The sequence below is a fragment of the Dunckerocampus dactyliophorus genome, chromosome 5 (assembly GCF_027744805.1).
Source record: "Dunckerocampus dactyliophorus isolate RoL2022-P2 chromosome 5, RoL_Ddac_1.1, whole genome shotgun sequence".
Lineage (NCBI taxonomy): Eukaryota > Metazoa > Chordata > Actinopteri > Syngnathiformes > Syngnathidae > Dunckerocampus > Dunckerocampus dactyliophorus.
Window position 1 is genome coordinate 7,745,726 of NC_072823.1, and position 14,750 is coordinate 7,760,475.

The window sequence follows — 14,750 nt, forward strand, 5'->3', positions numbered from 1 at the left end:
TCGTAATATTTTGACTTTATTAAAAATGTATTTTTTCTTTAATAATTCAACTTTAGGCTACTAAAATTACATCAACTTTCCTCATATCATGTTATTCTAAAAAAATAACGAATTTTTCTCATTAGATTACAACTTTTTTTTGCTTAATATTTTGAATTTATTCTTGTAAAATTACTGCAGATTTTTTAATTTCTGCTTTATTTTGTTTTTTGTTAAATCATATTTTTAGCATGTGCAGCGGTCCAACAAAAAACTTGGACACCCTTGGTCTTGAATGTTAAAATAATAAAGGACAGTGTGTTTTTAAAAACATGACTCCAAACATTGCATGTGTGCACCCTTGTCAAAAAAAAAATCGTCCCACAGAATCACAATCTCAATTCTAAGCAAGAAACTCGGCCTTCACATCTTTTTTTTTGCAGAATCGTGCAGCCCAAATGAAAAAACAATGAAATGTGTGTTCATATCTGCGAAATTTAGCTTTGTGATGTTTTGTCCCGTTATAGTGACTCACCCTTCTTGAATGAACTCCTCCAAGGCAGCACATTCCGAGACCAGTTGAGGACACTGACAGCGTAAAACCACAAAGGCCAGGATAGGTAAAAGGTCATCGGCACCACTGTCAAACCACAGAGGAAGGAGGGAGTGGGTCCACAGAGGAAACAAATGAGGAAAACTAAATAGAGTGTACAGGCACATTATGATGACTTATGCTCCTAGGGGGACTAAATGGATACAAGATCATATGATTATGTTTTCAATCACATCCCTCTGTGGTCTGAATGGTATGCGTGTTCAGGACTGAAAATGATAGCTTTTTTTTCTTCTTCCACTCTTTATGAGATCTGTTGAGGACAAAATGCAGCCTGGGATGATGACAGGCTGATAGCATTCTCCCCATGTCTCGCCAGTCACCATTTGTTTATCAGGACTCACACGCAGGGCTAACTGTTTGCTTGCCCGCTTGCGTGAGAAGCCAGGCTGCTGGCCCTCGACTGACCCAAAATCGTGCAACCAGATATCCGGATTCGGCAGGTTCTCTGAGGTTTGGCGAGCTCATGTAACAACTAAAAGCTGGACCGCTCATACCCTCACACAATCGCCCTCAGTGGTATTGTCTTGAGTTCAGTACATTCCAACAACACATTGCCTCACCTAAAATAGGGAAAAATTTTGTAAAAATGTGGCCTGTGTTTGTCCACTGTCTTGATATTGTACGTAACAAACTAGTCCATTTGCGTGAACTATTTCGTTCGGCGAAATCGAACAAAGTTCCTTTTACATTGCTGACTCACTCTCTGTGTATTTTTTTTATTTTGTTTTTGATTGCTAAATAACTCACCACGGGAAAGAAAAAGAAAGTTGCGAGTCCCAGAACTTTGATTAAAAAAAGGTGAGAAACAAAACTGAATCAAAGAAAGAACTCATAGCATCAAGAATAAGCTCCATCCTGGCAAAGAGAGCTCCGTTGTGGCTTCAACATTGCTCCCTCGGTCTATTGTGTTTTAAAAATAAATAAATAAATGATCGCTGTTTCGTGGTGGGGCCGCACGGTGGATTAGTGATTAGCATGTTGGCCACACAGTCAGGAGATTGGGAAGATCTGGGTTCGAATGTCCGTTGGGCATCTGTGTGGAGTTTGCATGTTCTCCCCGTGCGTTCCTCCCACATTCCAAAAACATGCATGTTAGGTTAATTGGCGGCTTTAAATTGTCAATAGGTATGAAAGTGAGAGTGAATGACTGGCAACCAGTCCAGGATGTACCCCACCTCTTGCCAGCTGGGATAGGATCCATCATACCCGCGACCCTCGTAAGGATAAGCGGCATAGAAGATGGATGAATGGATGTTTCGTGGTTGACTACGACCTATTATTAGTTTAAAAAAATGCATGTTTAAGCAAATTTTACATATTCTGCCCATTCTTGGCATTTCCAAGCATAAAAATGTTCAAAATGAACTACAATACAAATACAGTTTAAGGCAATACAAGATGTTGATGAACTGTAGTCTTCACTGGCCACTAGGGGTCACTAGTAACACGTACCAGACTCGATCGCCAACAACAGGCTTTTATTATTATTTGTCTCGCAACAGCCACAGTAATAACATAATAGTCATCATCATCATCATAATAACACAGACTGTCCGTACTCCAGCTAAACTCAAATTTAAAACTCTTACGACACTCCCTGTCCACACGTCTGGAAGACACACGAAACACACATGAGCACAAACCTTATTTATGTCTTAAATGGCTTAGTTTCTGTGATTATGTCTACTATATTGGGTAAAACTAGTGCAAAGTGACTATAGCGGTGTTATTTCATGTGTTATTTCGGGCTCTAATAATGGTAAAAATCCTATTTAGAAAGCCATAAACAGGTTTTCTGTGCTCTTAACTACAAAAATATTCTGTTTATTAATATCGAATCCTACATTTCAGAAATTCACTTATCGAGGCCAGGTCTGGAACCAATTAACTGCCATACACAAAGGATTACTGTAGTGTTCTCTTTCTCACAAAGTTTCTTTCTGTTGATGGTCTTTTAGCTCATTCCAGTGTTGTGCAGGTCTACAATCGTGTCCCTGAGGTCCTCTGACAGCTCTTTGGCTTTGGTGGAGAGGTTTGAATGGAAGCAAGTGTTTGTCTCACAGGTGTCTTCTGCTTTCTTAAACGGACAGGACTTATTTGTGTGTTGCCTGGACACAGTCCTGGTCTATGGGTGTCTAAATGCTTGCTGGTTGGCAGGGGATTATTATTATTTTCCCCCACTGTAGTTGTTTACTCCTTCACTTTTACGTTCAGCTTGTCACCTTGGAAATGAAAACTGCTGTGTGGCCCAGTTTCCAAAGAGAGGGCATATCACACTCTATGTTGCAATTCATGGCTCCATAAACAAACGGGCAGCACTCATGTATACAGTAGGGATGGGTACCGAATTCAGTACTTTTTTCAGTACTAATGAGTACTGATTCACGTGAAATCAAACGGTACAAAATTTAGACGGAAATTAATTTAATTTCTGCATTAATAAGAACAAAAGACTATGTAGTTAAGGGTATTCATGTCGAAGAAATACAGTATGTGAAAACTGCGATGTTACAATACAAACAGTTGGATGTTGTTTTGATATGCTTGTTCAAGTTTATATACAGTATCTAAAATATATGTTACACTGAACAATTTTGAGATTTCATGGAGCCTCAGACCGTATAGGAAAGATACACTAATTGGAATGTACTCCATACCAAAGCGCCGCCACACACACACACACACACATGCACGTGCACACGCACACACACTTGGACACTGTCTGAGCCAAGCCAGTTTATCTTAGTCTCGTCAGACCACAGGACATGGTTTCAATGATTCATGCTCTTGGACCGCTCGTCTTCAGCAAACTGTTTTCGGGCTTTCTCAGCATCAGTAGAGGCTCCCACATGGTTTGAGCCAGGGGTGTCCAAAGTGCGGCTTGCGGCTGTTTTTTTTTTTATTGGCCCACGCCACATTCTAAAAATCTAATTTAACATGAAAACTAAAAAAAAAAAAAAACCCCGACAACAGGAAAAATTTAAAAAAACAGATGTAATTTTACAAGAATAAGGTCAAAATATTAAGGTCAAAAACTAGCACTAAAGTTACAGTTGAATATTTTCATGAAGTTTCTTTATTTGCATATGTTGATATGGACATCATCTTTGGTGGTTCAAACCAACATTTATTGCATAATTGCATGCAATTGCATGCTGAACACAGGTCCGTTTTCCGGTGGGCAAAAAAAAAATTCCTCCAAAAAATTAAAGGGTTAAAATTTAGGGTCTCAAGGGAAGCAAAATGAGAATTTTTGTTCTTCTAGGCTGCGATACTCAGAATAACCCTTTGTTTCACGCTATTTGCACTGGGGTAATGGATGTAAGTTTTTGTCAACTTAGTCCTCAACATGACCTCTATTTCTTTGGATGCATAGTTGCACTCTCCTCCGCATGTCCTGCACTGCTCACCTGATCATTCCCCTGTCCCTCCGGAGGATGTTAACTTCAGCCCTGATTTGCTGTTTAATGTTGTCGAGGTCATGTGGTGGTGTCACGTACACTTTTGATTTGAGATGGCCCCACAGAAAAAAATCCAGTGTGTCAAATCAGGTGACCTCGGGGGTCATTCCACTGGGCGGTTCAAAGCAACAACCAAAAAAGATCTGTCAGCCGATCAGTTACAGTTCTCCTCCGGTGTGATGGATCTAGGACCCACCAAGCACGTGCCAACCGACCATTACCTTGAAAACAAAAACGGGGCATTCCTCTGAGAGTACGTACGACATGCTCATTCAACATTCGGAGATAATCGTTGATGTTGTTTCGGAAAAAGTACGGTCCAACAATTAAACCATTTCCAACGAGACCAATCTTGTCGGAATAATCTGGGTATTGCAGCGTAGAAGAACAAAAATTCGCATTTTGCATGACAGTTTATGACTTTTCTTAAATTTTACCCCTTTAATTTTTTGGAGGACATTTTTTTTTGCCCACCGAAAAACGGGCCTGTGTTCAGTCATAGTCGTGCAATTATGCAATAAACTTTGGTATAGACTAAATGTCCATGATGTCCATACCAACATATGCAAATTAAGAAATTTCATGAAAATATTAAATTGTAACTTTATTGCCTACTTTTTGAGAGTCTACTTTTTTTGGATACCCCTGGTCTGAGCATCGGCGCTGCTGTTTTCTTAAGCCACCTTCTACGATGATGCAGTAATATGCCCCAAACAGAGAGGTTTCGCCTGCACATCAAAATGCTTATCAAATGCTTTCAATATGATTTCCAGTAAACAGACTTGATCAACTGTTCTATGAAATGTAAAACAACAACTGGCACTGTGTGGGTTTTGTATTCATTGTTCATTGGCTAAAATACAGACGGTAATCTTCTCAAGGATTAACAATAGGCAGGCATTCCTCTGTGCCAATGTGTCATGTACTTTGTGAAAGCAGAACAATGCAAATTGACTATGCAGAAATGTGTGTTCTTCCATTGTGACCCACTCAGTCTTTGTCTGAGACTCTGTGCTTCATTCAGAATTCCACAAACTTCCACAAACCCTTTCTCTCTTGCTTAAGCTCCTTGTTGGTTCCTGGATTAGCTCCAAAACCAGACAGGATGACCCACTTTCAGGTTTGGCCAGCATTGGAAACTCTGTAGGGGGGCAAAAGGCCTTGGACAACCCCCTGCTGTGCCACGTCTAACTGGGCAATGATGAGACCTGACAGGGAAACCTTCACTGCTCTGCTCGGTAAATGATGTTTGGGTTCTTATCACACAACATCACCATTGTTCAAGTGCACTACGGAGATGTCCTACTTCCCGCTTTACACTTTCCAGAAAATACTTTTTTTCCACAAAAAACATGGCAGAAGTAATGTTTTACATACATGGCAGCTGTTTTGGGTGCAGAATCCACTTCATGGAAGCATCTGTAGTCTTCAGCACATGCGCAGATCAGGCGTAATGTCCTCACTGGAATAGACAAGAAAAAACAAAAATCAAACACAATCATTAGCTACATTCCAAGAGCAGTTTGAGTTGCCCTCGGGGAATCTCTGCCGCCATCATAAGTGTCCATAAGGGTCCAAAAAGCTTCAGTAAGCTGATCTACCCTTGGAAGACTGCCTCAGAGCAGGAACCTAACACTGTGGGTCCCACCATCACCCTTCAATGACAAGCGGAAACCCAAATTTTTTAATTTTGTCAATTCAAACTTCTCAAATATCTTATTTTGAAAGGGACTACAAAAGTTATGTGCTAACTTTCGAATGTGAACAGAAATTCCCCCACTTAACCGAACGTGAGCTGCAGCAGTGAGATGCTGTCTCTCTCTGCAGCTGTGTGTCGGACTGACGGCACACGTTAAGCCCACACTCGATATCCGTATCCATATCTGTACTCAGAGTGGGTGAGGTATAAACCAGAAGTGGGCGTGGTTGAACCGGAAATGGGTGGGGTTAAATCTGTACATTATTTAAGTCTGACATTGATGTGAATGAGGCACCGATCAACTCCTGTCAAGTCTGCACAGTTTGTCACTGGAGGGGTGGTTGCTGTGTGTGACTGGCCAATTACAGAGTGTTAAGAGTGAATACATAATGAGTATTTTCTTTCATCACGATTACATTTCAAGCTCGTTTCATGCTTGTATTCGGCAAAAAGGCATTATCCGTAAGGCTCATCCCTAGTCATGACCTACATTTTTTTTTTGCCCTCAGGAGAGGCCTGCGATCCACTGAAAATGGCTCTGCGATCTAATTATAGAACTATAAGAGAACTATCCAATACATCAGGGGTGCCCTTGCATCCTTTTCTTTTTCACTATGTGGCCTTCACTGGCACAGAGGCAAAACCTGCTTGTCCGTAGCAACCCAACACCTGAGCCATTTGTATTGGTGCTGAAGAAAAGGTAAAATGCTTACCAATACATTCCAACTTTCTTTGTGGGCAGCAGTCTTTTGTGAGAAGCTTGAGCTCCTGAACAGCACACTCATAAGGGTAAGAACCTTTCAGTGTGTGAGGGTCCAGGGGGAACAGTGTCAAGGGTACACCAAAATCGACAGGTGAAACATCCTGAAAGAGTTTCATTCGGATTTCACAGGAGAGTTCCCTTTCTCTGTGGACCTTCCTGAAATAGAAAGTCAATAAAGAGCTGTTACATTCAATATTATATTCAAAATGGCCAAATGTTTTGACTCATGGGCCACAATGGCCACAAAAAAAACAACAAAAAAAACGATATATATTTTTGGAAAAGCATATCTGAAAGCACAGAACGCCACATATTGAAGAGCTTTAACGCCATCTGCTGGTCAGTAAGAGAGCTTGCACTAAAGAACTCTGCTCCTGGCCTAGTGTGGACCATTTTTTTGTTCTTTTATGTAATCGTTTTAATGCTTTCATTTTTCTCTCTGTAATAATAGATGTAAAATGGTGACTTTACTGACTAAGAAGAAATGATAAGGAGGTTTATAGTGGCAACAAAAACCAAACAATACGCACAGAGAACGCATCAGCAGGGGCGGACCTACCATTAAGGTAAAGTAGGCAATTGCCTTAGGCCCCCAACCAGCTGCTCCCACCCCATGCAGCACGGGCCAGGGCCCCCACTGCCAGCAGCAACCATATACAGTATATAGTAGTCATGTATAATTATGTTAGCATACTAAACAAATAACAGAACAAAAAAGAAAGCCATCTGAAAGCTAAATTCATATTATCTACCCTCCTTTCCCCCACACAATAATGGACTCCATGATGACGATGGCAATGCACCTTTGTGAGAAGCTAATTGTGAAGCTACTTGAAATGAAGCGAATTTACCAGAACGGGTTGGAGAAGAGGAAACGGTGAGAGGACGCCAAAAAATATATTGCCTCATTGCCGAAGGTCTCAAGATTCTTTACAGTGTTGAAAAAATGTCAACGAGCCGGCGCTAACTACTGAGGACTTTCAGTTGAGTTCCAGTCCGCTTCTGGATGCTGAGTTTGGTGCTGCGACACCTCATGCGTGAAGTCCAGTGAGAAGTTACAGCAACAAGTAGGACTTTCTTTCTTTGACATTTATGTAATGAAAAACATGGACATTAATATGGATGTACTTCAACAAGATAATGAGCATCCACACATTATGTAGTTGTACAAATATAAAAAAACTCAATTTGATTTCTCTCTCATGGAAGGCATGGAAAGGGGGAGAAAGCAATAGTTTGCAAAGTGTTTATGCCTGTGAGAGACCGAAACAGGGAGAATTTGTGTTCAAAGAGAGAGGTGTTCACATGTGTGTTGGGGGAGAGGAGTAATGGTAGGTGTGTGAACTATTCAGACATACATATTTTGAAGCACTCTACACCTGAGATGCTTCACATGTCTCTCTGACACATACATTAACACCCCCTCTCCCTTTGAACACAAACTTTCCCTGTTTCTGTCTCTCTATCTCACACACATAAACATAAGTCCTCTTTGCAAACAACTGATTTTCCATGCCTTCATCCTTACACTCTGCATAGTTATGACTGTTGGCATATATTGTTTAGTCATTGCTTTTGTTACATTGTAACTGTTCATATTCACCCTCAATACATGCATAGTCTCTTTCTACTTTCTCTCTGAAACACACACACACACGCATCTGTTGTGATGATGTCTCGGTTGTTTGGAATTTTGACACTGGTTTTATATCTGAAAGTTTATTTTCTCATTCTGTTCACCCCGTATTAATTTAATGCAAGGTTGCAAGGTTGTATATTGATAGGGGCCTTTGAGGATGCCTTTCCTGCTTTTTTGTGTTAAAAGAACATATGAAGAGGGCCCATGGCTGTGTTCGCCTTAGGCCCCAAAATTGTTAAGTCCGCCACTGCGCATTAGTAATCATATAATAACGTTAAATATCGTGGTAGTTCACCATATCGATATTTTGTCACACTTCTATTATACGTATACATATTCTTTCAATACACCCAAATTGATGAAAAAAAAAAAAGAGAATGGCACAAAATGTCGCTATCATCTCTGAAGGTTTAAGACATGGGTGTATAAAGTGTGGCATGGGGGACATTTGCGGCTCTCGACTGCTTTTTTATTGGTCCATAGTACATTCTAAAAATATAATTTAACAAGTCAAAACAAAACAAAAAAAACCTAGAAAAAGTCATAATTTACGACAATAATGTGATATAAGGAAAAACATAATTTTAGCAGCATAAAGTTAAAATATTAAAGAAAATATATAATTTTTTAAAGCTGTAATAATATGAGAAACAAAACAAAATAAAGTTGTAATTTTTGGAAAATTAAGTTGGGGACAAAGTTGTAATAATATGGGAATAAAGTCATAACATTACAAAAATAAAATTGACAAAGAAGAAAGAAATATTTGGAAAAAAAGGAAAAAATGGGAAAAAAAGAGCAAAGATCGAAGCTGATACCAATAATACGCTTTTTCACCTTTATCATAAAGCTGAGATGAAGTTTTTTCTTGAAATCCTTTCATTTTTCATCATGTGGACCTTACTGGAAAAAGCTTAGACACCCCTGGCTTAAGACAAGGGAATGTCAAGCATTGAAAGAAAGTACCTGAAAAGAGCTACTAAGGCGCTCCATAGGGGAATGAAGAAGGTCTCCTCAATGCTAGCGAGGCACAAGTCCTTATAGCTGGCTGTGTTAAGACATTCGAAGGACAGCAAACACAGTGATAGAAGCTGCTCTGAAATACAGAAAGGAGAATATTTGAACAACACAGCATGATGTCACTCTACAGTATATGCCTGCAAGCATCATCTCTTTATACAACCCACCAATGGCTATATGTATGTCTTTGACAATGGCCTTCAGGTGTTGTTTTAGTGCTCTCATCTCCAGCTCTGAAAAGTGCTCCTCATCCAGCCCCGAACCAGTGGGGTGATCAGTGCCTAGCTCTGATTGGAAGCAAGAGTCTTTAGTGCTGCTGTTTAGCGGATCCCAGTCTATCTTGTTCAGGAACTGCTCTAAGTCTTCAAAGGAGTTCTCACGCTCTACTGTGATGTGTGGGTCAGGCCCCTTCTCTTGCCTGTCGTCATCTGTAACAAAGTCACGAGAGAGCGACAGCGAGAGCGAGGAGTCAGTGATGAAGCTCTGGTTACTGCTTATAGTCCTGCCCGGATTCCTCTGGGCCTCTGTATAGTGATGCAGGCATGACAGATAATGATGTATTAAAAAAAAAAAACCCAAAGAAGTCATCAAATATTAAAACTGCACTAACAGTGCTAGAATGTGCTGAATTTGATGAGTATGTTGAGCATGAGCATGTTGAACTGTAGCTTCAGTACATGAAAGCTCACAGCAAGAGAGTAAGACCATATTGGATAAACCGGAAAAAAAGCTGAGCTTCACTGGCACTGGCACTGACAGAAGCCAGAGGAGTGAGCTGATGAATTAAATGTATGTCAGACCCCAATGAGCTTCCCCTCTATCAAGGACCAGCAGCCGCCACTTTTATAAGCCCTACCTGGATGTGTAGGGTTGTGACTGCTGTTAGATGGTCTCCCTGGTATTACATGGCTTGTTGCTAGTCCTTTACTGACAATGGGGTAAAGCTTGTTGTAAATGCAATATTGGTGTTTCTTCAGCAGCTTCACCACTGGATGATCAGAACTGCTGGAGACAAATGACAAAAATGAGTAAGTGGTTACATAAATAAAACTTGTAGGGATTACTGAAAGCACGTGCGCGAGTGCGGCCTGGGGCCCATTCTAAAAATACAATTTAACAACAATAAAAAAAGAAAAAACAAAAATGGAAAAAAATTATTTATTTTTGAGAATAAAGTCAAAATATTAAGAGAAACACATTTGAATATATCATGAAAAAAGCCTTAATTGTACAAGAATAAGGTTGCAATATTATGAGCATAAAGATGAAATGCTAAAAGAAAAAAAAAACAAAAAACTTTATTTTTTTTTTAAAGGACGTAATATGACCGCAGCAGCTCTGTTAGATATGAGTGAATGTAATGTGAAAGCAACGGCTAGTTTCCTATTCTGTTATGTCAACAACCACTTATGTTGACATCAGCCAGCCAGTCCGAGGGGCGTCAACATAAACGGGTTCAACTGTTTTCATATACAGTTGTCCCTCGCTACATCATGGTTCCAATATGGGTCCCTCCCTAACTCTATTGTAGGTTTTCAAAAACAAATTAATTAATAAATGATGGCTGTTTCATGGTTGGCTATGGCCCATTATTAGTAAAAAAAAAATAAAAAATTGAAATACAGAAATACAAGCTTAATGTAGTATTCTGCTCACTACGTAATGTCACAAAACATTGCTGAGACATGACACTACATCACATTACCTAGTGCATGTAGTCAGCCATAGCACCTCTGACAAAATAGAGTGAAATTCTCCTCCCAGTCCATGCGGAAGTGGTATGTTTTTGGCTTCTTATTTTGCCTTTCTTCCCCACTCCATTTGAAACCCTTTCTTAAAGGGATATTTCAGATTTTTTTTACATGAAGTTGTATGACGTAGCCTCATCAACAGTGTAGTCCACCAACAGCAACTCACCCCCCACTTGGTCTCCTAAGTCCAGTTCTGGTCAGATTTTGGTGATGAAGAACGTAGTTTCAGGTAGTCGCTGGGGTTTCACAAGTAACACCGTCGCCTCTCCATTCTTGTGTATGTGACGAAGACGTTCGTGTCTGCTTCCACTGTGCTTCCACACGTAAACAAGATGGCCACGGCGCTTCGTAGCGGACGTAGATGCGAGCGTCTTTGTCACATACACAAGAATGGAGAGCCCTGGAACTATGTTCTTCATCATCAAAATCCGACCGGGAACTGTATTTATGAGACCAAGTGGGGGGTGAGTCGCTGTTGGTGGACTACACTGCTGATGGGGATGTCATAGAACTTTATGTAAAAAAATCCAATCTATCCCTTTAGGTTCAGAATAAATAAAATGGAGGCAAACTAATTAGCTCGCTAGCATGCTATGCAGCGGTGGCCATCAAGTATTTCAAGCTTTTTACCTGAGGAGATAGGAAATCAAGCCAGACACGAGAGTTACATCATCAGGATTCTTCTTCAAGTTGGCTTTCCATAGTTTGGGCCAGTCCTAAACAAGGAAATTTTTTTTGAAAAACATGAAATACACTTTGGAAAACAAACTTAAAAGGCCCTGTCCCTCTTTGGCTCCAAACGACACTTTTTTCAACTACAAAATATAAGAACACTACCACCGGTTAGCATATGCTACTAGCTGTGCTCGAAACGAACAGACTGAATAAAAAAATGTTTATATTTGTCACAATTCAAAGTTAACCCACAACACAAATAAAAGGATTGGCTTTCATGCATATCATATACACACACACACACACACACACACACACACGTCTGTAGCGCATGCAGGTACACAAAAGCCGTCTCAGAGAAACAACAGCCAAATCGTCAGTCATTGGGCATTTATTATAAGCTATACAGTAATCCTTTGTTTATCACGGTTAACTACTTCCAGACCCGACCGTAATAAGTGAATTTCCACAAAGTAGGATTTCTTATATATAAATCGTGTTACAGCATAGACAACCTGTTTACCACCTTCTAAATATGCTTTTTAACATTATCAGAGCCCTCTAGACTAACATCCCTAAAGTCACCTTTACAGAAACATACACAGGACATAAACATGATTCGTGCTCGTGTTTGTTGCTCTAAATGTGCTCTGGTGCTAGGGGAGCTGAGTGGCGAGCAGACAGGAAGTGAGGTCGGGGGTTCAGAATTGAGATTCAGCTTGGTGTGGGTTACGGCTACAACAATAGCTTGTGTTGGGGATTATTGTGCCTGTTGTGAGATCATTCAGCCCGTTGTTCCGCCAATCAAGTCTGGTGCTTGTGTGTCTCACCCAACATGACAGTGACATTACAGACACCTAGTGACCAGAATACTACATATCATCACCACATCTCTGAATGCGTCTTCTGAATGTCTTATATTTGTATTTTATGTCATTTAGCCATTTTATGCTTGAAAATGCTTCGCTTAGGTAAAAAATACATAACATTAGCTTTAGTATGCATTTTCTTTGTAATAATAATAGGGCTGTATTCAACCACAAAACATTTATTTACATATTTGTGAAAAATCCATGATCGAGCACAGCCGCAAAATTCAAAGCGTAAAGTGGTGAGGGATTACTGTACGTTCAATGATAGCTAACATTAGTTGTTATATCATTAGCTGACAAAAAAAGATAACTCATGCACATGCGTGTGTGTTACGTGAGGCGTGGCTTGCAACATCTGACCAGGAAAAGGACTATACACATCAGAAGGTTAGCGCCCACCTTCAAAACTACTTGTGTAACCATTCTTTGGCTCACACAAGAAACTGCTTTTATTCCAAATCATTATTATTCTGACTTTGATATCTTGATTCTTTTTATAAGTTTGTGTAAACTTATAAAATATATACAGCAGACTGTGTTTCCTCTTGAGGGCTCATCCATTCATCCATTTTCTATACCACTTATCCTCACTAGGTTCAGAGGCAAGCTGAAGCCTAAGGGATCACAGTATAATAAAGAAATACAACTTACATGGTCTTGCTCGTACTCCAAAACATTGGTGTAAAGAATGCGCTGCTCCTGCTCCTCTGGCGTCATTGCTCCGGATGCTGCAAATCTCCTGGTCCACACAAAGGACACACATACATGTCAAAAAAACTGCAGGGCTCCAGGCTGCGACTAAATGGTTGCATTTTGCGACCAAAATATGAGACACTGTGAATAAATTTGTCATCTACTCGTACAGGGGCGACCAAATACAATTACGCGTAATTACGCGTAAAAGTGCGTATCTCGTATTGAGTTGACAGGGGACGTCCCTTATTGCCATGAGAATAAAAAATAGTCTGTGAAATGTGTTGTCAATTGACGACAGCTTGTCACAGTCTAAGCCAATTGATGCCAGCATGTGTGATCGCTCACGCTCGACTCGTATTAAAGTTCCACCATTCTACCATCTTTATTTATACATTTTGCTTGGCTCTACTGTCTCTCTGGTGGTAGCTTGCTAGGTAGCTATAGTTTTCCACCGAGTCTCTGGTCACATACTTCACACTATATAAATAATGTATTTTTTTATTTAATATTTAAACTTTCTGCTACTAAAATTATGTTATTTTTCCTCATAATATTGCAACGTTATTCTCGTGAAATTATGACTTGTTCTCATTAGATTACAACTTTATTCTTGTAAAATTACTGCATATTTTTTCTATTTCTGCTGTTACTGTTTTTGTATTTTTTAGTTTTCTGGTTAAATCACATTTTTAGAATATGCCACACACCGCACTTTGGACACTTTATACCAAGAAATGGCTTGTTTACCATGTTAGGGAAGATGTTGCCCTGCAATTACCACTGTTGCTCAGCATTTTCCAAGTTTATCATTTGTCACCACAAAATGATTAAGACATCAATGAGGGAACTATCTGACAAATGGAACTGGAAAAGTTGCATACACTGGAATTTCAAAATAAGATCTTACACGTACAGTACCTGTTGGCTTCTTCCTGCAACCGTAACCTTCTTTCCTCCATCTTCCGCTGGAGCTGGTATTACAAAAAGCATTAAAGAAATCTCCTGGTATCGTCATCATCGTTACGTGAGTTTAGTTGAGGTGAATCAAGTGTTTAAATTTTTTTTAATAGTTCCTTTTTCCGTAGAACCTTTTCAAATTCCTTAGGCTTTTGCAAAATCCTGCTGCGTTTCCACCAAAATTAACCTGGAAAAAAAAGTTCCCTTGAGAGGCCACAAAAAGTCCAGCTAGCCAGTGGGATCTCTTTCAAAAGTTCAAGGAACTTTTTGTGGGTCAATCTTACACTGAAAAAAGTTCTTGGTAATTTTGGTGGAAAAGGGGCTCTAGATTCAATATTTTGTCACACAGGATGGAGGATTTGTTGCATCACACCTCTTGATGACCCCAATGATCTTTCTTTGCAAAAGTAAACAGGATGAGCATCTTAGGAGGCTTGAATGCAACATAAAAATGGCGTTTCTTAAATGGAAGCAACAGAAGGATACTGCCTCTTGTCTTGCTTTGGCTATGATGAGGTTCTCCATCATCTGCCGCTGGAGAGACAGCGTCTGTATGAGACCAAAAAAATGGTTATTTCATGTGTACTGTAAGATAGAATTTAACAATAAAATTAATTTAAAA

At 39.8% G+C, this 14,750-nt stretch overlaps 1 protein-coding gene across 3 annotated transcripts in view; it reads right to left on the minus strand.

Annotated features, from left to right (window-relative positions):
• The window catches only part of vps9d1 (VPS9 domain containing 1), a 28,016-nt gene that overhangs the window by 3,512 nt on the left and 9,754 nt on the right, over positions 1-14,750 (minus strand). For 2 of the 3 annotated variants that reach the window (XM_054775453.1, XM_054775452.1), the window contains exons 6-15: positions 14,615-14,677; positions 14,090-14,142; positions 13,127-13,214; positions 11,559-11,644; positions 10,034-10,182; positions 9,345-9,605; positions 9,124-9,253; positions 6,469-6,674; positions 5,434-5,518; positions 515-619 (exon numbers count right to left, since the gene is read on the minus strand). In XM_054775453.1, the coding sequence (XP_054631428.1) occupies positions 515-619; positions 5,434-5,518; positions 6,469-6,674; positions 9,124-9,253; positions 9,345-9,605; positions 10,034-10,182; positions 11,559-11,644; positions 13,127-13,214; positions 14,090-14,142; positions 14,615-14,677 (1,226 nt within the window). The remainder of the gene's footprint in view (positions 1-514; positions 620-5,433; positions 5,519-6,468; positions 6,675-9,123; positions 9,254-9,344; positions 9,606-10,033; positions 10,183-11,558; positions 11,645-13,126; positions 13,215-14,089; positions 14,143-14,614; positions 14,678-14,750) is intronic. The other variant, XM_054775454.1, reaches the window with a different exon arrangement.